Genomic DNA, 25,495 nt, shown 5'->3' with positions numbered 1-25,495 from the left:
TATTTTCTATTTTTTGTCTCTATATGTCCTAATTTCTGCCATTTTTTTCTTTCTGCATGCATCAGAATGTCATCTTCTTCTGAGGAGGAGCAACTTCCTGGGCCTGAACAAGCCGAACATGTCAGTGAAGTGAGTACTCACCTCCTCAGATTGGTAAGTATTCACGGTCACATCTACACATATGACAATTTTTTTCTCCTTTTTTTTAAGAGCACTTCTTCCACTGCAGCAGAGGCTGAGCAGGAGCAGCGTGGTCATGGTCGGGTGGCAAGGCGGCAGCGTGTACGTATACGTGGCTATTTATTGTATCCTCACTTTACTCTTGGATGTTCATTTCTTTACTTTCCTCTTTCTTTCCCTTTTTCTTCTTGACGCCTTTTGTTTCTTGACTTTCAATATTCATGCCAGTTTTCTGTCTGTTTTCTTTCTTTTCCTTATGTTAATGTATCCAACATTAATCTCTTTCTTTATTTTTTAGGTTCCAGAACGGGATGAGGACCTCATTGAAAATTACCTCCTCATCTCCCTGGTCCTTGAGCGAGTCCCGTTGTGGGACACCCGGGTTCCGCAGCACTCGGACAACGTGACGATCCGGCGGCTATGGAATGAGGTGGCCAAAGCAATGTGGGATAGCTGGGACAACACCCCAACTCGGGTCCGAAATGCATTTTGTAAGTATTGCAATGCAGTGTGATGCAGCAGTGACATTGGCCGTGATCACACAACTGTGTGTGATGAGAGAAACTCTCAGGAGTTTCTCTCATCACACACAGTTGTGTGATCACGGCCAAAAGTCCATTGTCTAACCATTTTGTTTTTTGTTTTTTCAACAGTGCTCAAAGTCAAAACACGTTGGCGTTCGATGAAGGATCGCTTCAACAAGGACCTTCATCAAGAGTGGGGTTCCTAGTGGTTCTGGAGCAAGGATCAGAAAATATTTTTAGTGTATTAGGTTGTGTTGTATTGCCTTAATCTGTATGTTTCTATTCCACAGGAGTTAGTGCTTAACTTTTGTAAATGTTTGGTAGTAATGTGTTTTTTTCTTCTTTTTTTCACAGCACATGGAGCAGCACTCTTGACCCTGGTTCTGGAGCGGTCCTTCATCAGACAGCCACAGACCAGTCCCAGCCATCCAGCAGCGCAGCAGCAAGTGGGCCTGCCACACAAACTGAAGACCAGGAAGCTGGTCCATCAGGTGTTCCCCTTTCCCAGTCCTCTGCCCCTTTTTTGGGCTCTTCCCGGCAGCAGCAGAGGGCCTCGGACAGGTCACTCATGCCAGAGTTTTGCACTTGAGCTCGGTCTTTCATGATGGACTCAAGGCGATGGGTGACCGACTGGATACTGCCAGTAGCCATATGAATACACGTATCCAGGAGGTCACCAAAAGCCTTGACCAAGTGAAAGCCGACCTTCAGAGGCCAGCACATAATTTTTTAAAATCAAATTGAACAGGGCATGTCGGAACACCTTACCCCTGATCTCCAGCTTAGTGTCATGCAGGCCTGCAATGCTGCTTACGTGCAGGCTATGCAGCAGAGTCGGTATTTTCAGCAGACAGTGGCGGCATAGTCATCTGTGCCAACATCAATGCCGAGCTCTGCTGCATACCACTGCACGGCCACCACTACAGCACCACCACCATGCCGAGTGCTGTTGGACAGCCCGCCGCCACCACCATGACAACTGCTGCTCCTGCTTGGAACTCCTCCATTGCCATCACCATGCAGCAGCAGCACCCTGATCAGGACAGGTCGGCCACCATCACCAGGTCCCAGCTGCAGCAGCACCCGGATCCTGGCATGCATTTCAGCACCAGCAGCACCTGAATCCTGGCATGCTTTTCACCATCAGCATGCAGCAGCACCTGGACCCTGGAATGGCTTTCACCACCACCAGGATGCAGCAGCAGCACCCGGACCCTGGCATGGCCTTCCCCACCACCACAACCATGCAGCGGCACACGGACCCTGACAGGTCGGCCACCACGACCAGGCCGCAACAAATGAGCCCACCGAGGCTCCCCAGACCGCAGTGCCATTCCCAAAAAGGAAAACAAAATAAAAAACAAAGGACGATCTCAATTCCTCCCCCCCTCACCTCCCAATGTGTCTGTAATGTCAGGTTTGTCTCTCCCTTCCAGTGTGTCTCTGCCCTCTCATGCATCAAGCCCCATCCCTGAACTCCCAGACCCCATTACTTTAGTTGCCCCTTCTCCTGCCACCCCTGCGTCGTCCATATTAAGCCAGGCCTCACAGCTACACACACCCCATTTCCATCACTCTACCCCAAGCAGGCGTAGTTAAATTAATTTGTTTGTTAAAAAAATAAATAATAATGCTTTTTGCCCCCAATAATGTTTGGTTAATTGTGTATTTCGCCGCCGGCAACACACACCATGCGCCGACAAACACTGCGCTGCACACTTTTTTTTTTTTGGCCAACTCATAACTCCAGTAGTTATTAAGTAGAACACTGCACCTTTGTGTGTTTGGTATAGAGCTATGAGGTGGCCAAAAAAACAAAATTACTTGTATTTTCTCCATAATCTCTTCTGTCTGATTAATCTGTGTCGCAGACTGAAGAGAAAATGGCGGTAATACAAAGCAGAACTATACTCAACAGGTCATGTGTCAAATAGTGAGTTCATGATGCACAAAACTCTGCGTCATGAACTCATTATATATGACACCTGACCCGGTAAGTAGAGAACTGCCTTGTATAACCTCCATTTTTATTTCAGTGGACGTAATCTATTTCACACAAACCGAAGAGACGATGTAGGTCATACAAGGCATTTCTATACTCACCTGGACAGGTGTAAGAAATAGTGAATTCATGAGGCTGTTATTTTTGTCTCGTGAATTCATTATTTCTGACACCTGACTTGATGAGTGTAGATCTGCTTTTTATTATAAGTCCATCTTCTCTTCAGTCTGCGTCCAATAGATACTGCAGAACAGAATCTGGATGTAATGACGTCAACTACTTTTCCACTATCAACATAAGTGGCTTTTAGAGGAAATACATAGGAGACTTGGTCAAGATAGCAAAACACAAATTTTATTAATAAAAAATATTATTAACATCTAAAACATAACTGGTACAGGCCAAAACCAAACAGGAAATTTTACACGATATTGTCTTGCCATGCCACACGTCCAATATCAGAATCAAAATAGGCAGCAAATTGGTCCCGTATGTGGCCAACTTCAACTGTTGACCGCAGCGGGTGATGCTGGTAATCGGGCAATGGGTTTGCAACAGGTTCATCCAGTTCAATGTTGAGTCGCTCCTTAGCCATTATGTAATTGTGTAGAACCACACAGGCTTTGACCACCTCATCGACTGTCTCCATTTTTAGATTAATGGCTGTCGCAAGAATGCGCCATTTTGAGACAAGAATCCCAAAGGTGCACTCCACTGTTCTTCGGGCCCTGGTCAGTCTGTAGTTATAAATCCTTTTCGTGTGGTTCAAGTCCCGACTGGAATATGGCTTCAGTAGGTTTTCACACATCTGAAAGGCCTCATCCCTAACCATAACAAATGGCATCGGTAGGCCTTGAGTGTTTGGGAGAGGTCGTGGCAGTGGAAAATTAAAATTTCTTCCATACACACGTCGGCCCATATCCGAGTTCTTGAAAGTCTGTGAGTCATTCTCACGGCCAAAAGCTCCAATGTCCACGGCGATGAAGCGACAGTCTGCATCTGCTATTGCCATGAGCACAACTGAAAAATATTTTTTTGTAGTTGAAGTACTCCGATCCAGTTCGGGCGGGTTTGATAACGTGTATGTGCTTTCCATCCACCACTCCCAAACAGTTGGAGAAATCACACACACTCCAAAATTTTTCAGCAATTTCAATCCACATGTCCTCCGTGGGTAGGGGTATAAACTCATCCCGGAGAACATTCCACAAAGCCCGGCAGATGTCCGCAACTATTCCAGGCAGGGTGGAAATTCCAAGCCGGTACTGAAAGTGGAGGGATGATAAGCTCTCTCTGGTTGCCAGAAATCTGAAATAAGAATAAAAAATAAATTTACAATCAATTCCATTTATGGTGGTGTTTAGCTAAAGACCTAAAGGAAAATACAAATAATACATGGCAGACCAATAATAATTATGACTGGCATTTGTTTAGAATTATTACGTACCTTAATGTAACCAGGAGAAGTTCCTCTGCTGGAATCGCTCTACGGAGATGGGTGTCCTGTCTCCGGATGGCTCCCTGGACACAACCAAGCAATTCCCGGAAAGAGTCTTGAGACATCCTGGTATATTCTGGGAATTTGTCCAGGGTTGGCATTAAGCTAGCCATATAGTGTGTGGTAGGCTCCACGGCTCTCCCGGAGTTCAATAATGGGGTGTCTCCAAAAACGCCTACGCCGTGTCCTTCTCTGCCGTTCTCTATTTCTTTGTTGCTCCCAAGCAAACGCACAGGCAAGAAACAGCTTGATGCTTAAATCCAGGATGAAATAAAAGCTCTCTATGCGAAGGTCCATCATGACACAGGATACAGTAGCAAACTGTGAAGATTTCAGCAGTCCAAGGGTCTATATATAGATATCTCATAATACACGCCCACTGTAGTCCCATTGCTGGTGTCTGTTTATCTAGATTTTGTTTCTGTTAAATTTTTCACCATGCGTACAAAAAACGCAAACGCATGCAAAACAAATGCGTTATCGTATGCTTCTTAAAAAACGTTGCATTGGTACGCGTTTCAAAGCGGTTTTTCCTTCATTTGCGGTTGCGGATTAAACGCTGCGGATTCTAACGCAAATGTGAAACTAGCCTTACTTAGGTGTAATTGTGGAGCACACGCATGTATAGATTTTTTTAAGGGCTCCTTAGATAGCTATCCCATATAGCCTCTACAGACTTGTCACTGACTGATGGCCCACCAGAACGGGGTTTCTCCACCAAACTGCCGGTTTCCTTCAACTGCTTATCCCACTGAGTAATGTTATTCCTATGTGGTGGCGCTTAATTATAAACGTTGCGATATTCACGTAGCACTTTGGTCACGGATTCGAATTTAGCGAGCCACAGAACACATTGAACTTTCCTCTGTACCGTCCACATCTCGACTGACATGGAAAACCACACAGCTGGCATAAGCTTGTGGTTGCATGATGTCACAGACCTGGCAGTGTATTAATCAGAGTTCAGTTTATCAGGGGTTAGTCTGACTGGGGGCTCAGCAACAGCTTAAATGATTTTGTGTTGTTTGATTGGTTCTTGTTATCTCTCCTCATGAACAGGTCTGATATGATTGGGCCAGAGAAAGGGTGCTAAAATGTAAACTATAAATAGATCCTGTGACTGGTCTAAAGTGCACCATGATTTACGGACACACTGTACTTTGCAAGGCAACTTTAGGGTGAAGGGTAGAGTAGTGTCATCATACACTGCTCAACAAAATAAAGGGAACACTAAAATCCCATATCCTAGATATCACTGAATGAAATATTCCAGTTGTAAATCTTTATTCATTATATAGAATATGTTGAGAACAATAAAACCTAAAAATAATCAATGTAAATCACAACTAATATCCCACGGAGGTCTGGAGTTGGAATCATGCTCAAAATCAAAGTGGAAAATGAAGTTACAGGCTGATCCAACTTCAGTGGAAATGCCTCAAGACAAGGAAATGATGCTCAGTAGTGTGTGTGGCCCCTACGTGCCTGTATGATCTCCCTACAATGCCTGGGTATGCTCCTGATGAGGTGGCGAATGGTCTCCTGAGGGATCTCCTCCCAGACTTAGACTAAAGAATACCCCAACTCCTGGACAGTCTGTGGTGCAACATTACGTTGGTGGAGGGTGCGAGACATGATGTCCCAGATGTGTTTAATTCGATTCAGGTCTGTGGAATGGGCGGGCCAGTCCATAGCTTCAATGCGTTCATCTTGCAGGAACTGCTCACACACTCCAGCCACATGAGGTCTGGCATTATCCTGCATTAGTAGGAACCCAGGGCCAACCGCACCAGCATATGGCCTCACATGGGGTCTGAGGATCTCATCTCGGTACCTAATGGCAGTCAGGCTACCTCTGGCGAGCACACGGAGGGCTGTGTGGCCCTCCAAAGAAATGCTACCCCACACCATTACTGACCCACTGCCAAACTAGTCATGCTGAGGGATGTTGCAGGCAGCAGATCGCTCTCCACGGGGTCTCCAGACTCTGTCACGTCTGTCACATGTGCTCTGTGTGAACCTGCTTTCATCTGTGAAGAGCACAGGGCGCCAGTGGCGAAAGTGCCAATCCTTGTGTTCTGTGTCAAATGCCAAGCGTCCTGCACGGTGTTGGGCTGTGAGCATAACCCCCATCTGTGGATGTTGGGCACTCAGACCATCCTCATGGAGTCGGTTTCTAACCGTTTGTGCAGACACATGCACATTTGTGGCCTGCTGGAGGTCATTTTGCAGGGCTCTGGCAGTGTCACTCCTATTTCTCCTTGCACACAGGCTGAGGTAGCAGTCCTGCTGCTGGGTGGTTGCCCTCCTACGGCCCCACTCCACGTCTCCTGGTCTACTAGCCTGTCTCCTGGTAGCGCCTCCAGCCTCTGGACATTATGCTGACAGACACAGGAAACCTTCTTGCCACAGCTCGCACTGATGTGCCATCCTGGATGAGCTGCACTACCTGAGCCACTTGTGAGGGTTGTAGAGTCTATCTCATGCTACCACGAGTGGGAAAGCACAACCAGCATTCAAAAGTGACCAAAACATCAGCCAGAAAGCATTCGTACGGAGAATCCGCGGTCCCCACCTGCAGAACCACTCTTTTATTGAGGTGGCTTGATAATTGCCAATAATTTCCATCTGTTGTCTATTTCATTTGCACAACAGCATGTGAAATTGATTGTCAAACAGTGTTGCTTCCTAAGTGGACAGTTTGATTTCACAGAAGTTTGATTTACTTGGAGTTACATTCTGTTGTTTAAGTGTTCCCTTTACTTTTTTGAGCAGTGTATTTTGCGTGTGGAGTGTACTGTGGAGGAATTCACTGTGAAGGTATCATACTGTGTTTTGGGGGTACTTTTGTTGGCATCACACTTTATGGGGAATGAAAGTGCAATACAGCTTCATGTATTTCTATGCAGCTTTCACGTTCGAGTCTGAACGGCCACCGGCCCAGTTGATGTACTGCGGTCCGATCTCGATCTGATGTATACGATCACCTGACTGCGCCGTAATACTAACATAAAACAGTCTCTTGTACGTCATTATCACGTATGTGCTGTAAATGATTAGTCACCGCTTCAGTTTCTGGTTGTAAGCATGGCCTATACTCCCAACTCCATATGCAGTCTGTGACCGCTTTGTGACTAAAATCATTATGTAATAGATTTGAAAATGCTAATATAACAGCAAGAGCATTTGAAAAAGGTTAATGGGAATATTATAATTAAACACCTTTTTTAGATTCAGACAAATTCAGTAACAGGTGGCATTTCCCTTTAGACCTTGTGACATGAACCAAGATGTAGTATGAATTCCAAATGCCTTTCTGAATTATTTGCAAGAGATTTTATCTAAAGCAACATCTCATGCTTTGCTGCAATTTTTTGTGCAGTTTTTTTTTTCTTGACAGTCTCAAGAGGATATTTTCTGGCTTTTGGCTTATAAAACAAACTGCATCAAACGTTTCACGAGTGTTTCAAATCTACAGATCCTTAAACATTATAGAAACGTTAGCCGAACCAGTAGATGTACCATGGCTATTTACAAGCCACTTTTATCAAGCTAACCATAATGTAAGTGTAACTTTCCTGGCGTTACATTCCATAAGCTAACCCCATAAAGAGAACCTGCTACTTAGTAGGAAAAATATATCAATCATTAAAATCCCTGAGCTCCTCTGATTTTGCCACTTTAATCCGTTTTGTGCTGCATCACTCCATACTCCATTGCAGGGAGAGTAACACTTAGGCTACATTCACATTTCACTTTTTTTGCTTCCGTTGCAATGCGTCCTTTTGGGGAAAAAACGCATCCTGCGAATGTGCCCGCAGGATGCGTTTTTTCCCCATAGACTTATATTACCGACGCATCGCGACGTATGGACACACGTTCCATACGTCGTGTACTGGATGCGTCGGTATTTGGCGGACCGTCGTAGCGAAAAAACGTTCAAGGGAACGTTTTTTCATACGTCGTGTCCTGCATCTTCAAGTGCGCATGCCCGGCCGTAACTCCACCCCCTCCTCCCTGGGAGTTTACTATGGGCAGCGGACACGTTGAAACACTGCGTCCACTGCCCACGTTGTTCAAAAAAATCGCCAACGTCTGTCGGGTCGACGCTTAGCGACGGCCCCGTACTGACGGAAGTGTGAAAGAAGCCTTACTGCTTTTCACAAAAATCAGGCCTTGCAATATTGAACTTCATACTGTGTTCCAAATGTCCTAAATGTGTGTTTTCTATCAGCTTCAGGAATTCTCCAGGACTTGGTGCAGGTGTCTAAGGCTATGTTTCCATGTGGTGTACCAGCAGCGCTTTGAACACAGCGGATCCCCACTCTGCCCAAAGCAGTGCCGGCTTTTGTTTGCACGGTGATTCCGCATGTGTTCATTGAACCGTGCAGAATCACCGCATCATATACATAGAACGGTGATATTTATCTTGCGGAGACTTGCACCGTGCGACATCTCGCACGTGCTCAGAATTATTGTGTTTTGCACCTGCGCAATACGCTTTGCCCAACTACGGGCAAAGCCGAAAAACAGAAGTGTCATGGGCCGACACACGTACTTCTGGCTCATGTACTGGAACTACGCTTGCCAGCGCATGTGCAATTCTGTTTTTTGGCTTTGCCTGCAGATGGGCAAAGCGTACTGTGCAAGTGCGAAACGCAATATTTCTGCGCAGGTGCGAGATGTCGCATGGCGCAAGAGGCGTTATCCATGAATTATGACAATGAGTAACAGCCGATGGGAGTGATGTAGAGGCCCAAAACCATGTCCATCAGACCAGACTGAGAAGATTACCATACAGAATGGGAGAAATTAAAAAACGTTTTCGTGAGTATACAAGGGGAGTCTTGGGGGTTCTATAAGGATGTAGGGAATGAATAGCAGACGCTGAATAAGGTGATGCTTTTAGCTGTTATGTCACAAAAGTGGTGACAGATTCCCTTTAAGCGATTGTACACAAAGTGGTAAAAGACTGCTGAGCCAGGGGCACAGTTTGGCCGCTAATTGGAAATGTAACCTAATTTTAATTGATAGCATAATAATTAAAGTGTAATAATGCGCAGTTCTTCAGGCCGAATCACTGTCAGGAAGGGGTTAATTAAAAATTCTCAGGAAACATGTTCACTATGAAGATACTCAAATTAAGGCTACATTCACACATTTGTGAGAAACGGACAATTTTGCATATGCTCTTTCACTGAGCAGGTAGTCTTACCTTCATTTTTTCATCAACTCTTAACAATGGATCAGTTAAAAACTGTTGAAACGCACATGTAAAACTGAAAGTAGGTCTTGCATGTTTTATACAGATCTCAGACTTTAATGGCAGAGTCTGATACACAAAAGTGATAAGAATAAGACCTGCCGAGTCTCACGCACCACAGACATGGATCTGTTTTTAAAACACGTGTGTATGAATAATAAAACGCTATGGCTGTGTGTTGGCAAAGAATAAAAGCAGACATAACACAGACGTGTGAATTTAGCCTAAAGGACTGTACTATAAGAATAAACGCGTGCACCCACGTTAGAGAAGTGCCAGAGTAGGTTCCAATACCATGAATAATAGCAAAAAACTCGGCACTCAGACTTGACTTAATCAGATAAAGTGTTTTAATGGTGTCCATGGTAAGTAACAGAAGAAACGTTTTGGTCCTATAACCGGACCTTCATCAGTCACAATATTTGATCGTGAACGGAAGCTAGTGGAGCCGAAAGATTGTGGGTTTTCATTAAGGTCATATATATAGGTGGTCACTGCCAGTGTCTCAGTGGCCGAATCCGGCGGTATTGCCTTCTGTGGAATGGAGCCTGAACGTCCTGGTCAGTGGAGGACGCGGTATCCACCGCAAGTGGATACGGACTTAAAGGAAAGGTGCCGCATTTTATTTTTTGTATTAAAAATAATTGTTTATATAAACAATTATTTTTCATACAAACTTCCTTTTTTTAACTTTAACATTTTTTTTATTATTAATTTTTTTTTAAGCCACTGGGCGCCGCCATTTTGCTTTGCAGGAGTGTAAGTGAAGCTGCACGTCACTTACACTCTGCATTTACGGCAGCCCAGGGCATAGAGATCTGCGGTCGGGAGGCGACTCTATACCTACCATTATAATCTGCTCCCTGCTCTGGTCTGGCCACGCCCCCTGAGCCGTCCACAGCACGGCAGAGGCAGGAGACCAGCGCCATCTTCCTGGAGCTCACACTGCATCTGTGAGCTCTAGGCCAGCTTCCCAGGATGATCGCAGGAGCCCTGCAGTCATAGGAGGAGGAGACCATGGACGGGAGGGAGAAGCACTCAGCAGGCAGCCGTGAGTATCAGTGGGGAGGGGGAGAGGGAATCTAATCCTCTCCTTTGTGGTGCTGACTCTGAGCAATTATCTCCTCCCACGTATGTTACTGAGCTGTGTATCTACTCCTCTCCTGTGTGATACTGTCTGCTTAGCCATGCATCTAATCATCTCCTGTGTGATACTAACTGAGCTGTGTACCTAATCCTCTACTGTGTGCTGAACCATGCATCTAATCCTATACTGTGTGATACTATGCTGAGCCATGCATCTAATCCTATACTGTGTGATACTTTGCTGAGCTGTGTACCTAATCCTATCCTGTGTGATACTGTGTGCTGAGCCATGCATCTAATCCTATACTGTGTGATACTATGCTGAGCCATGCATCTAATCCTATACTGTGATACTATGCTGAGCCGTGTATTTAATCCTATACTGTGTGATACTATGCTGAGCCATGCATCTAATCCTATACTGTGTGATACTATGCTGAGCCATGCATCTAATCCTATACTGTGTGATACTATGCTGAGCCATGCATCTAATCCTATACTGTGTGATACTATGCTGAGCCATGCATCTAATCCTATACTGTGTGATACTTTGCTGAGCTGTGTACCTAATCCTATACTGTTTGATACTGTGTGCTGAGCCATGCATCTAATCCTCTCCTGTGTGATACTAACTGAGCCGTGTATCTAATCCTATCCTGTATGATACTGTCTGCTGCGCCGTGTATCTAATCCTCTCCTGTGTGATACTATGTTGAGCCGAGCATCTAATCCTATACTGTGTGATACTGTGTGCTGAGCCATGCATCTAATCCTATCCTGTGTGATACTATGTTGAGCCGTGTATCTAATCCTGTCCTGTATGATACTGTTTGCTGAGCCGTGTATCTAATCCTGTCCTGTGTGATACTGACTGCTGAGCTGTGTATCTAATCCTCTCCTGTGTGATACTGTGCTGAGCCGTGTATCTAATCCTATACAGTGTGATACTGTATGCTGACCTGTGTATCTAATCCTATACTGTGCTGACCTGTGTATCTAATCCTCCTGTGGAATACTGACTGCTGAGCCGTGTATCTAATCTGCTCCTGTGTGATACTCTCTGCTGAGCCGTGTATCTTATCCTATCCTGTGTGATACTATGCTGAGCCGTGTATCTAATCCTATCCTGTATGATACTGGCTGCTGAGCAGTGTATCTAATCCTATCCTGTGTGATACTGTCTGGTGAACAGTGTATCTAATCCTCTCCTATGCATTCCTTTCCCCCCTGCATGTCTTTCCCCATTGCACACACAACTCTATGCGTGCGATAACAGGAGCTGCAGGGGTCATGCTGTATTATGGCATTATGTGAGATCTATATGACGGTATTATGTGATCTGTATGGTGGTATTATGCTTGATCAGAATTGTGAGAATTATATGGTGGTATTGTGTGTGATCTATATGGCGGTATTATGTGAGATCTATATGGCGGCATTGTGAGAAGTATGTGGCGGTATTGTGTGATCTATATGGCGGTATGCGAGAACACTGGCGGTATGTGTGATCTATATGGTGGTATTATGTGAACTGTATGACAGTATTGTGTGATCTATTTGATAGTATTGTGTGTGATCTATATGGCGGTATTATGTGTGATCTATATGGCGGTATTATGTGAGAACACTATGGCAGTATTATCTTCAGAAAGCGGACCCATTCTATGGTGGTTCTGGCTGAGCACCTGCACGCGGGTCTGGGGTAATAGAGGGGGCAGCATGACCTCCAGTTAGGTGCAGTCAGGGCTGGTGAGGCAGCTTTAGAGAGGGGTCTCATTTTTATCGTTACTATATGGCTACATTTCCCCCCAGCGTCACCCCAGACTGCGCCTGTCGTCTCACTTTCACACATCGCCAAGACAGGATCTGAGGAGCCCGACGTACCGACGCATGCTGTGAAAGAAATGCCCGATGTGGGCAGCGGAAGCAGTCTTACAACGCTTCCGCTGCCCCATTGTAAGGTCCGGGCAGGAGGGGGCGGAGTTTCGGCCGTGCATGCGCGGTCGAAAATGGTGGGACTCGACAAACAAAAAAAGTTACATGTAACGTTTTTTTGTGGCGGCGGTCGCACGACGGTTGCGACGTGTGGCAATACATCGCAATGCGTCGGTAATGTTATTCTATGGGGAAAAAACGCATCCTGCAGACAACTTTGCAGGATGCGTTTTTTCTCCTAAACGACGCATTGCGACGTATTGCAAACAACGCTAGTGTGAAAGTAGCCTAAGGCTGCCGTCACACTAGCAGTATTTGGTCAGTATTTTACCTCAGTATTTGTAAGCCAAAACCAGGAGTGGGTGATAAATGCAAAAGTGGAGCATATGTTTCTATTATACTTCTCTAAGTGTTCCACTCCTGGTTTTGGCTTACAGATACTGAGGTAAAATAGTGACCAAATACTGCTAGTGTGACGGCAGCCTTACTCTGCAGTCACCAACAAAATGGCTGCTCACTGGGTTCCTGAATATCATCCTCTCATCCCTTAGCAGACACCCAGAAGGGAAGGAGAGGAGTGACATCACACACGTCAGCAGACTCCGCCCATAATTACTGCAGTGCTGTAATGTGAGCTAGTTGTACACTAGGTTTTTCTGAAATTTCAGCAGCTGCTCCCCCTAGTGTTTAAAAGTGGAAATTCCAAAACTTTTCAAATTATTTTTCATATTTTACTAAATTATAAACAAATGATAATATTTTTTAAGAAAATGTAAACATTAATTCTTTACATTTTTACAATTGCTGTAAAAAAATTTTTTTTGATGGCACCTTCCCTTTAAGGTGGATACCGCGTCCTCCACTGACCAGGACACGCAGGCTCCATTCCACAGAAGGCAATACCGCCGGATTCGGGCATCCCCGAGACACTGGCTGTGTCCACCTATATATGTGACCTTAATGAAAACCTACAATCTTTCAGCTCCACTAGCTTCCATTCACGATCAAATATTGTGACTGATGAAGGTCCGGCTATAGGACCGAAACGTTTCTTCTGTTACTTACCGTGGACACCATTAAAACACTTTATCTGATTAAGTTAAGTCTGAGTGCCGAGTTTTTTGCTATTATTAAAGGACTGTACTAGACACAACTTCATGATCACTAGCCATTTCATTGCCGTTACCTTAAGAGATTTGACAATGTATTATCCCAAGTTCACATACATATTTATTGTGCATTCTATACCTTTGAAAGGGGGTTGTATCTGCAGCACATGGGCATGAGTTTAACAAGTACCATTCAAATATATTGGTATAATCACAGAAATGTCGCCAATAATTCTGCAATCTTTCAACTGCAAGGCAAAAATTGGACTAGGGAAAGTTCTGATTACATCTGTGTTGTGGCTTTACCAGATTTGCCACGGTGGCCACTGTTTTAATAGGGAAAGTAGCACTGCATACATTGCCAATTCTCTTGATACAGGCTCCAGGGAAGGTGCCACCAGTTTTCTTGTAGTTTGATTTTTTGTGAAATTAAACTTAAAATAGTAATTAAAATGTGTTAATGCAGTGTTTGCAAACATTTCTATATGAAAAATATCATAGATTTTCTTACAAATATATATTTACCACTAGGGGGAGCATTTTCCGTTTTAGACCTCAAGCAGCTATATTAAGACTTACCAGCTTTACTGTTAGCAGCAAAATTGGGGCAGTAACTGCTGACATCACCATTTCCCTCCCCTTTGGGGTGCTCTAGTACTCCTGGGGCAGAATGAAGAGTAGCTTTACAGGGCAGCGCCATTTTGTGGGAGACTGCTCTGTGATCTGCTATTACCAGCAGTTACTGTCTCTCTCCCATCAGTCTCTCTCACCCAGATGACATGATTCTATCACCCCCCTCCACAATGTTGGCCATTCACTGAAGACCTGCAGCTCCTTCTTATCTTACTGAGGGATGAGTCACAACTCCTGCCCAGCAGCTGACAGCTCCTGTTCTGATAATGCTAATGTTCCTCCTTGATGTCTCTTCTATTCTGCCTGTACTTTTCTCCAGCATTTTACTCCCCTCAGCTGGAAGCAGTACTGCTTATGTTAGCAGATCCGAGGGCTCAATGAAAATTGCAGCAGAACACTCCCACTACTGTGAATTGTGCAGCCCACAGACGTGTGCCCAGTTCACAGCAGTGACCGTTCTATTACAATAGATAGGGTCGGTGTCTGTCTGTTATCTCCTATGACCATGGAGTGCCGTATTATGACACGGATAGTGTCGTGCTGCTACTGTGAAAGCAAGATGTCAGCCCCCAGTGCCTTCTTTAAACTCCTATAACACACGAAATATGTTTCAAATGCAATCAAAACTTGGTTATAACAGCATGTTATTCTACATTACAATGATTTATTAATGATCTACAAACGCGGTACCTTTCCTTTAAAGGGGTTTTCCAACAAACAAAAGTTCATTTTAATCATCAATAGATTTTTTAATAATAATTTCCACAATTGAATGTGTTTATAAAATGTTCCTGTGCGGAGATAACCTTATAAATGTGCTCCTGCTGTGTAGTGTGTAATGGTTCCTTCTGATCGTGCCGGAACATGGTCTGATCATGTCACAACCCCTGGACAGGGGACGAAGTAAAAGAGTATATAGACAGGACAGCATCTGGTCACAGCTGATTCATTTTGTGATGCAAAACATTTTCCTGCCTGTTTTTAAACAATATTTTACTTCAAAGAATCAGATTTGATGCCGTGCAGTAATGTGTATCGCCCCCCCACCAGGAGCTGTGGTGTGATCAGACCATGTCCCTGCCATTACACAGCAGGGGCACATTTGTAAGATTATCTCACCACAGGAACATTTTTCAACACATCCAATTGTGGAACTTATTATTACAAAATCTATTGATTAAAATGAGCTTTTGTTCGTGGGAAAACCCCTTGTAAGCCCACCACACACATTAATTGGCTGTTGGCCAATTGGCTCTCCGAGAGCGCTCATTTGGGTGAGTGCTCTTGTTTTGGCTCGGAGAGTATGGCTGCCAGACACATCAGCAGCTTATCCCCAAGAGACAATATGATCGGCAGTCAGAAACCAGACGTGCTGGTTCGATATTCCTCAGACTATCGGATAACGCACAGTCTGCTGAATTTGTTGATATCAGCGGGTTAAGCCAACAGATTAATATGCATGGGGGGGGGGGGGCGTTGGATGTGACCAGTGCTATAAATCAATATGTTCTCTGTTCCATTAACCTTTTTCTACATCTACAGCTTAGATAACAGCTCCAGTAACTTAGTACATCGTTATGCTTTACTAGTAGTAAATGCTAACAATAAGCGACTACTGGTTTTCTGTATAAATTTACTATGAGTTTTTTATGCTTAAAAGTTGTCTGATTCATTAAAGGGCATGGGTATGAATGTGAGAAGCACATTGAAAGAGAAATGGTTAGCATTTGAAAAAAAACATTAGTTCACTATTTTGTAATGTTAGCAAACAAACAAAAAACAATACACAGAAATAACCCACTAAAACAAATGAGTAAAGATCATGCTATGGCTTAAATAAAACACATGGAGAAAAAGCATGGTAGCCAAAACCAACAGTACTTTGCACAATTATTTTTCATTTATCCGAGGTTGACACTGAAAAGGGTATTTATCATTTCCGCAAACTTCTGACATTCATAAATTTTTATATGTCAAGGTTATGGTGCTGTAGCCCATGGGTCACCAAGATGAATGGCAGAGAGATCAGCCAAGCGAGATCCCCTTTTTTTCTGTGCATCCTTAGGCCACATTCACACGTTCAGTATTTTACATCAGTATCTGTAAGCCAAAACCAGGAGTAGGCGATAAATACAATATTGGAAAGGCGTCAGGCGTTTAGGGGCTGCGTCCACGCATGATGTTTTTTTCTTGACATGAAAATAAAATATTGAAGATTTTTATGAAGAGATGCCTGGTGCGGGAACTTTTTTCTTCTTCTTCTGCTATTGCTAATGAGTGGTATTCCAGCCAATTGTTCCTGGCACCTGGATTCTGGTGAGGCACCAATAATCCCTTTCCCTGTTCCCAGTATGATGTTTGATGAATACAGAAGTGGTGATGTGTTTCTATTATACTTTTTCTTCGATTGTAAGCCAAAAAGCAGGAGTGGAACAAATACTGATATAAAACACTGACCAAACAGTGAACGTGTGAACGTGACCTAGGACAGCAGAAAAATGGGTATGAAGATTTCATAGGAATAAAGAGGCACAATAATCACTCGAGTACTTTTACCTTTGTTTAAGTGAACAGTAGAAATCAAATCCAAACGAATTACACCTCTAACATGTCAGAAATTTGTTAAAATGATAAGTCCTGTTTAGGAGAACATCAAAGGCTTAAAAGTGAGGTATCTCATTTAAAAAAATATTGAAATACCACCAGAATAGAAAACAGAGTAAAAGTAAAATCACAGAAATTGAGGAACATCTAGAGTCCGTACATTACAAAGATGGGGTAGGTTTCAAATTTTGTAATAAGAATTCATACTAGACACTGTACCTTTGAAGATGTTCTGATGGAGAAAATTCCCTTTATTAGATGTGGGAGGGGCAAGGCCTATTTTTTTACCAGTACTGTTGGCATTGGCTGCAGTTGGCTGGAATGAGTTTGAAAGAAAGATACCATCGGACACAGGACGAGGTTGCCGTGCAGCAGGCAGCTGTGGATTAGATAAAGCTAGGAGGTCACCATAAGACTTTCGAGTACTGGAGTGCTTATCCTGACCTGCTAGGTTTGTGTCTTCCTCATCATCAGTATATGCAACAAACTTGGCAGTGTAAACGGTGTCAGGTGAAAGGGCCTGTGTTTTGAGGTAGGAAGTGTTTCGTTGAGGAGGGAGAGGAGGAGCATTAGACAGTAGAGGTGGGTATGGGTGATCATATTCTTGTGGGAGTGGAGGTCTGTACAGACCAGGCTCTTCAGGCTCTAGCAATCTTCGCTCTGCTTCTTCATGCTGCCTGCGCCTCTCTGCTTCCAAGCGATTATAATACTCTTCCTCCTGCCTCCTCTGATATAATATAAAAAAAAGGTAATTAAACACAATATAACAGACAAAATACACATACTAAAGGGAAACACTGCAAACACAGCCAAATCAATCTTTTTTTGTTTCTTGCTGCTAAGCCTTTAGGTTATGTGCACATGGAAGTTAATGCATCTGTTGAGTTTTTGCTCTAAGAAGATGGTTTCTGAAAACAACGGCAGTGTTTTCCCGAGTTATCTTTTTGGCGTCTTTAGTGTCATCTTTGCTGCATCCTTGCCGCCAGAGTCTCTCGTTTATTGATTATATATAAAGTAGTGAGTGGCTTCTAAGGAAAGCCTCAAGCGGTGAACAGAAGGTGAAAAAGACTGAAGATATGCACAGCAAGTCATTTGACATTGCTCTGCATATTTTTTTTTTTTTTAGGTTTATTGAGCACTATTTCAGGTGGGTTCCAGGAGAAATGTGCCCGAAAAAGACGCCTTGTGGACACACCCAAAATATTACACTAGGGCAGATACAAAGCTACAGATTTCAAGAATGCACTTTTTTTGCTTTAGCAAAGCTGTGTTATTTATACAGGGACCAGAAGTTCCCTGGATGATGAATTAAAATTGACTTAACAGATAATTGGTTAAATGTGATTTTTTATATTGCTCAAAAAGATTTTTTACAGGAAAAAAATTGTTATATTATACAGAAAAGAGAAATTACTGGTCCCATATGCCAAAATTTGCTACTAATAAACTCACCTTATGGAAAAAATGGCACTTTAATGAAGGTTTAAATACATAAGATGAATCCTACTTTGGGAGGAATTATATTAACAGGCATGAATGGTAATTAGGGGCAACTCCGTCAATCTGGGTGTCAGAAAACAAAAGCCTCGATTCATCAAGAATTTTTTGCAAACCAGCCTTGATGGAGAAAAGTGCCAAATTCCTTAAAAGGCACGCAACTCCTAGTGGATTTGGAGTAAGTTTCAACACCAGTGTGCTACCACAAGAAATGTACTCAAGTCATGTCATAATTTATGCCACTTTTGTGCCATAATTCTGATGAGTTTGCCATCCATGCTCAACTATGCCTATTCGAGCTAAGCTCTGGACACCATCAAAAAATTGGAGGAGCTTGCCAGGACCAGTGTAAAAACACAGAAAGTCACACAAGTTTTGCACAACTGCATTGATGACACACTTGGCATACTAATTAGAAGAGGCACCAGGGATAGAGGTAGGTAGGCTGAGGGGTTTGTTTCTACATCCACGGACTACAGATGTCGCCATAAAAATCCTGCAAATCTGAAGTCCAAACGTGGGCATTATGATAATGAGGCACAAGGATTACTACTTTAAGGAGAAATCGGTAGATATTATTAGGATTATAAGGAAGCACAGGGGTACATTATTATGAAATGGGAGGTATTATTGCTCTAAGGATGAGTAGGGACATAATATATTAGGAACATGGGGGCATTATTATAAAAAGGCACACAGGACATTACAATTATAGGGAGGCACAGGGGGACATTACTACTTTAGGAGGCATTACTACTATAAGGAAACACATGGGGGGATTATTAACCCATAATGACCACCAATACACCTTTTAGCTGACTTCAGAAAAATATATTTTAATGAACCCCGATAGGTGAATATTCAGCAGCTGTCAGCGGCACACTATAGCCGACAACCAAGCAGCCTCAGCCACGATCGATGTTGGCACTGTGTAACCCCCTGAATTCATATGTCAACAATGACCGTGGCATCTAGATTGTTAACAGAGCGTGGGGGCTCTATATTTAACTCCAGTGTCACCCTGCGATCTCAATTGTGTGGTCCTATTACCATGGAAATCCATGGCCACCTAAATTTTCCACATCAAAGTAAAATATGTCTCAAAAAAACAAACCATTGTCAAAATCACTGGATAAAGTGATGTCAGATTTGACTTGGTCACTAAGGGGTTAAAAGGTGGCCCATGGCGTACTATCACTATGTAGAGGTACAGACAGCATTATTACTGAAGCTCAAAAGGAAGGCACTAATATTGTGCAAGGCACAAAAGGGGTATTATTATGGTCTTGAAGTAGCTATAGCACTAATGGATCGTAGAATACGAACATCACAAAGACCAATGCAGGTCAACGTGGTAGTTCACAAAAATGAGGCTTTTTTTTTTTTTTATTACACACACGAACGAAATGTTCTGAGTGCAAAAAAGTAAAAAAAGTCAATATGTGCAGAAAAAAAAGTATAATGTATAATGTATAATATATATATATATATATATATATATATATATATATATATATATATATATATATATATATATATATATATATATACTACACTACAGATCAAAAATTTGGACACCTTCTCATTTACAGATTTTTCTGTATTTTCATGACTATGAAAATTGTAAATTCACACTGAAGGCATCAAAACTCTGAATTAACACATGTGGAATTATATACTTAACAAAAAAGTGTGAAACAACTGAAAATATGTCTTATATTCTAGGTTCTTCAAAGTAGCCACCTTTTGCTTTGATGACTGCTTTGCACACTCTTGGCATTCTCTTGATGAGCTTCAAGAGGTAGTCACCGGGAATGGTTTTCACTTCACAGGTGTGCCCTGTCAGGTTTAATAAGTGGGATTTCTTGCCTTATAAATGGGGTCGAGACCATCAGTTGTGTTGAGCAGAAGTCTGGTGGATACACAGCTGATAGTCCTACTGAATAGACTGTTAGAATTTGTATTATGGCAAGAAAAAAGCAGCTAAGTAAATAAAAACGAGTGACCATCATTACTTTAAGAAATTAAGGTCAGTCAGTCCGAAAAATTGGGAAAACTTTGAAAGTGTCCCCAATGTTCCCTCAATAGCGCCCCGCCGCACGTTTCACGTTCGCTTTCTCGAAGGGGTCCATTGCTATTGTCATGTCTGCTATTTAATGTGTGTGGTAATTGGTCTCCGGTGTGTCAGCGCGTGGGGTTAGTGGCCCGTACCAAAAGTACCCGTCACATGATCGGTCTCTGGATGCGTGCATGTCCAGGAAAATTCTCCTGATGACGCTACTGACTTGCGCGTTACCAAATGTCAGGTCGATTGGGATGGACCAGCGTTCGGGACATAGAGTGCCCGCACAATCGGCAGCCATCTTTAAGAAGTTCCTGTGAAGTGAAAAGTAAACTAACTGATATGACAGTAAAGTGACAAGCACTTTACACAAGTGTAAAGGTGCCAGATAGTGACAGCTGATAGTCCTACTGAATAGCAGGGTGGATAAAAATCAATGTTTTTTAAAAAAAATCTAAAAAATCGGATTTTTTTTATTTAAATCGGATTTTTTTGATTTAAATCGGATTTTTTTCAATAAACTGCTTTTTGAGGAAAATATTTTACCATCCAAAGGTTCTTCCATCATGAGATAAAGCTGAGTTGTTTAACTCAGTAGAATAAAGGCTGTATATGTGTAACATTCACAATGCCATGCTCTTCCAGAGGTTTCTGTAGGATGCTGACTATCCAACAAGTTTGGGCATGTCAACTGAATGGAAAAAGAAACTAAACCAAAAGTGAAACCAAGCTAGAAGTGTGGAATTAAAGGGGCAGTATGAACAAAATGTGGAGGCTATTAATAGTTTATACAATTAAGACATGCTGCTTTTAAACACCTACCTATTGCCATATAGTAAAACAAAAAAGATTTTTACTTACTTTGGGGTCCCCCCCTCACCCTGGCGTTAGATCGTTGCCCCTAGTTTCGTCCGTGTAACTATGGGCGCACATGCGCACTGCTCTCACTTCTCATTTTAATCGTGATTTATATTAAAAAAAAACTTTTGATTTAAATCAGTGATTTAAATCATGATTAAAATCATGATTTAAATCGATCCGATTTAAATAGAAAAAAATCTTTTGATTTAAATCGTGATTTAAATCATGATTTAAATCGGCGTGATTTAAATCAATCCACCCTGCTGAATAGACTGTTAGAATTTGTATTATGGCAAGAAAAAAGCAGCCAAGTAAAGAAAAACGAGTGACCATCATTACTTTAAGAAATTAAGGTCAGTCAGTCCCAAAAATTGGGAAAACTTTGAAAGTATCTCCAAGTGCCGTGGCTAAAACCATCAAGCGCTACAAAGAAACTGGCTCACATGAGGAAAGCCCCAGGAAAGGAAGACCAAGAGTCACCTCTGCTTCTGAGGATAAGTTTATCCGAGTCACCAGCCTCAGAAATCGCAGGTTAACAGCAGCTCAGATTAGACACCAGGTCAATGCCACACAGAGTTCTAGCAGCAGACACACCTCTACAACAACTGTTAAGAGGAGACTTTGTGCAGCAGGCCTTCATGGTAAAATAGCTGCTAGGAAACCACTGCTAAGGACAGGCAACAAGCAGAAGAGACTTGTTTGGGCTAAAGAACACAAGGAATGGACATTAGACCAGTGGAAATCTGTGCTCATCTCTGATGAGTCCAGCAAAGCACAGCCGCCCGCACTCAGCACAGCCGCCCGCACTCAGCACAGCCGCCCGCACTCGGCACAGCCGCCCGCACTCGGCACAGCCGCCCGCACTCGGCACAGCCGCCCGCACTCGGCACAGCCGCCCGCACTCGGCACAGCCGCCCGCACTCGGCACAGCCGCCCGCACTCGGCACAGCCGCCCGCACTCGGCACAGCCGCCCGCACTCGGCACAGCCGCCCGCACTCGGCACAGCCGCCCGCACTCGGCACAGCCGCCCGCACTCGGCACAGCCGCCCGCACTCGGCACAGCCGCCCGCACTCGGCACAGCCGCCCGCACTCGGCACAGCCACCCGCACTCGGCACAGCCACCCGCACTCAGCACAGCCACCCGCACTCAGCACAGCCACCCGCACTCAGCACAGCCACCCGCACTCAGCACAGCCACCCGCACTCAGCACAGCCACCCGCACTCAGCACAGCCACCCGCACTCAGCACAGCCACCCGCACTCAGCACAGCCACCCGCACTCAGCACAGCCACCCGCACTCAGCACAGCCACCCGCACTCAGCGCGCAGGATGGGAGCACATGACAGGATGGGGACGCAGGATGGAGCAGCACATGATAGGATGGGGGCGCAGGATGGAACAGCACATGACAGGATGGGGATGCAGGATGGAGCAGCACATGACAGGATCGGGGCGCAGGATGGGAGCACATGACAGGATGGGGATGCAGGATGGAGCAGCACATGACAGGATGGGGGCGCAGGATGGAACAGCACATGACAGGATGGGGATGCAGGATGGAGCAGCACATGACAGGATGGACACCATATACCAATATAAATGCTCGCCACCCGGGCGTAGAACGGGTTCAATAGCATATAATATATATATATATATAATATATATACACTCACTGGCCACTTTATTAGGTACACCTGTCCAACTTCTTGTTAACACTTAATTTCTAATCAGCCAATCACATGGCGGCAACTCAGTGCATTTAGGCATGTAGACATGGTCAAGACAATCTCCTGCAGTTCAAACCGAGCATCAGTATGGGGAAGAAAGGTGATTTGAGTGCCTTTGAACGTGGCATGGTTGTTGGTGCCAGAAGGGCTGGTCTGAGTATTTCAGAAACTGCTGATCTACTGGGATTTTCACGCACAACCATCTCTAGGGTTTACAGAGAATGGTCCGAAAAAGAAAAAAAATCCAGTGAGCGGCAGTTCTGTGGGCGGAAATGCCTTGTTGATGCCAGAGGTCAGAGGAGAATGGGCAGACTGGTTCGAGCTGATAGAAAGGCAACAGTGACTCAAATCGCCACCCGTTACAACCAAGGTAGGCCTAAGAGCATCTCTGAACGCACAGTGCGTCGAACTTTGAGGCAGATGGGCTACAGCAGCAGAAGACCACACCGGGTACCACTCCTTTCAGCTAAGAACAGGAAACTGAGGCTACAATTTGTACAAGCTCATCGAAATTGGACAGTAGAAGATTGGAAAAACGTTGCTTGGTCTGATGAGTCTCGATTTCTGCTGCGACATTCGGATGGTAGGGTCAGAATTTGGCGTAAACAACATGAAAGCATGGATCCATCCTGCCTTGTATGGAGCATCTTTGGGATGTGCAGCCGACAAATCTGCGGCAACTGTGTGATGCCATCATGTCAATATGGACCAAAATCTCTGAGGAATGCTTCCAGCACCTTGTTGAATCTATGCCACGAAGAATTGAGGCAGTTCTGAAGGCAAAAGGGGGTCCAACCCGTTACTAGCATGGTGTACCTAATAAAGTGGCCGGTGAGTGTATATATATATATATATATATATATATATATATATATATATATATATATATATATATATATATACACACATACATACAAAAAAAGTAACAGCACAAAAAGGAAAGCTGGGACTATAATGCCAGTGGGCATTAAAGTTCTAGTTTTCTTTTTCTGCCGTTTCCTTTTTTGCCTATAATCTGAGAGGCCATATGACTGCTGGCCAGGGAAGCAGGCACTTGAATAAGGTATTTTCTTAGGTCCTGTTCTTATTCTATCTATCTATCTATCTATCTATCTATCTATCTATCTATCTATCTATCTATCTATCTGCTATACTTTGGTGTTTATTCTCTCCTGCCCTGGGGAGATTTTTAGGATTTTGTAAATTTTGTTCATTTTCATGTTTGGGGTGTTAGCAGAATAGTTTTAATGGGACTATTATTAAGTTATATTTTATTATTACTCCATTTGGATTAGAAAGTTATTATATGATTTATTTGAGACACCTTGGAATTTATTAGTCAGTGAAGTAAACCGTAGAAAATTCCGAAAAAAAAAACCCCAAACAAACCTAGCAATGGAGGAATTGTTTTCTCTTCACCATTTCACCACTACTTATAATTGTTTCCCTGTTTTTCATTAGATTACGTGGTAAAATGCTGACACCTTGCAGTAATGCCTTCGATCAGTGCTAGCGCCTATTGCGAGCGTTTAACCCCTCTGATGCTGCTGTCAATAGCAACAGCGGCTGTGATCTGCTTGCCAGAGGGAGGGAGCTCTCTCTCTGCTCCGCTTGGCACAACACACTTGTGTCATGCCGATACGTCTGCATGGTGACCCCCAAGGCGAAAAATGACCTTGGATCATGCAGGTATGGTGGCCTTTAAGTTCCCGCCTCCTGCCCATATCTTATCGACAGCTGAAATGCCTTGCAATGAAAATCATTGCAGAATATTTTATCAGCGGTCAGATCATAAAAAGTTGATGTTCCATACGAAGACTAGGTAAAAAAAAAAAAAAGGGAAAAAAAAAATAGAAAACTGTGAAATAAAATTTGTAAAACTGAAAAAAAAGAGAAAGTATGAAAAAAAAAAGTGGAAAAATGCTGTTATTCTGTAAAGTAAAGGATAAAAAGCACATGCTTGGTATCGCCATGTTCGGAACAAATCAATCTATAAACTGGTCATCTTAATTATCCAGTTTAGTGAACACTATAGAAAAAATAAATAAATAAATGTGCCAAACCTATAGCTTTTTCGTCATACTGACAAAACAGACTGAAAAGTGTTTGCAAAAAAAAAAATGGTATCAATAACACTGGTGTTGCTGTAATTGTAGTGACAGGAAGAATAACGTTGAAAATTAAAGACAATTCCTGAATTGCATTTTAATTGCTCATTCTTTATCTTAAAGATTAGAATAAAAAGCAAGTACAAAATGTTATGTACCCAAAAATGGCAAAATGTTCATCCCACAAAAACAAGCCCCTTCTCAGATCTGTTGTCTGTCAAAGAAAAAATAGAGGCTGCCCATGTTCCTAGTAGTTCAGAGGCTTTGGAAAAGCAACATTGCTCCCAAAAAACAATCCAGTAAAATCCAAGCTCGAAAAGCCAAATGGACTCTCTTCTGAACCCTGCACATTTACATATATGGTATTGCTGCAGATGGGAGAACGCACTTAAAAGGGAACCGG

General features: G+C 43.3%; 1 protein-coding gene across 28 annotated transcripts in view; it reads right to left on the bottom strand.

Annotated features, from left to right (window-relative positions):
- The window catches only part of AFDN (afadin, adherens junction formation factor), a 359,169-nt gene that overhangs the window by 9,328 nt on the left and 324,346 nt on the right, over positions 1-25,495 (bottom strand). For 13 of the 28 annotated variants that reach the window (XM_077283183.1, XM_077283206.1, XM_077283179.1 and 10 more), the window contains one exon: positions 17,054-17,561. The exons of 2 other annotated variants lie outside the window; for them this stretch is intronic. In XM_077283183.1, the coding sequence (XP_077139298.1) occupies positions 17,054-17,561 (508 nt within the window). The remainder of the gene's footprint in view (positions 1-17,053; positions 17,562-25,495) is intronic. 13 more of the 28 variants (XM_077283193.1, XM_077283195.1, XM_077283192.1 and 10 more) reach the window with 2 other exon arrangements.

This window comes from Ranitomeya variabilis, chromosome 2 (genome assembly GCF_051348905.1).
Source record: "Ranitomeya variabilis isolate aRanVar5 chromosome 2, aRanVar5.hap1, whole genome shotgun sequence".
Taxonomy (NCBI): Eukaryota; Metazoa; Chordata; class Amphibia; order Anura; family Dendrobatidae; genus Ranitomeya; species Ranitomeya variabilis.
This window is presented reverse-complemented; position numbering and strand designations above follow the sequence as displayed.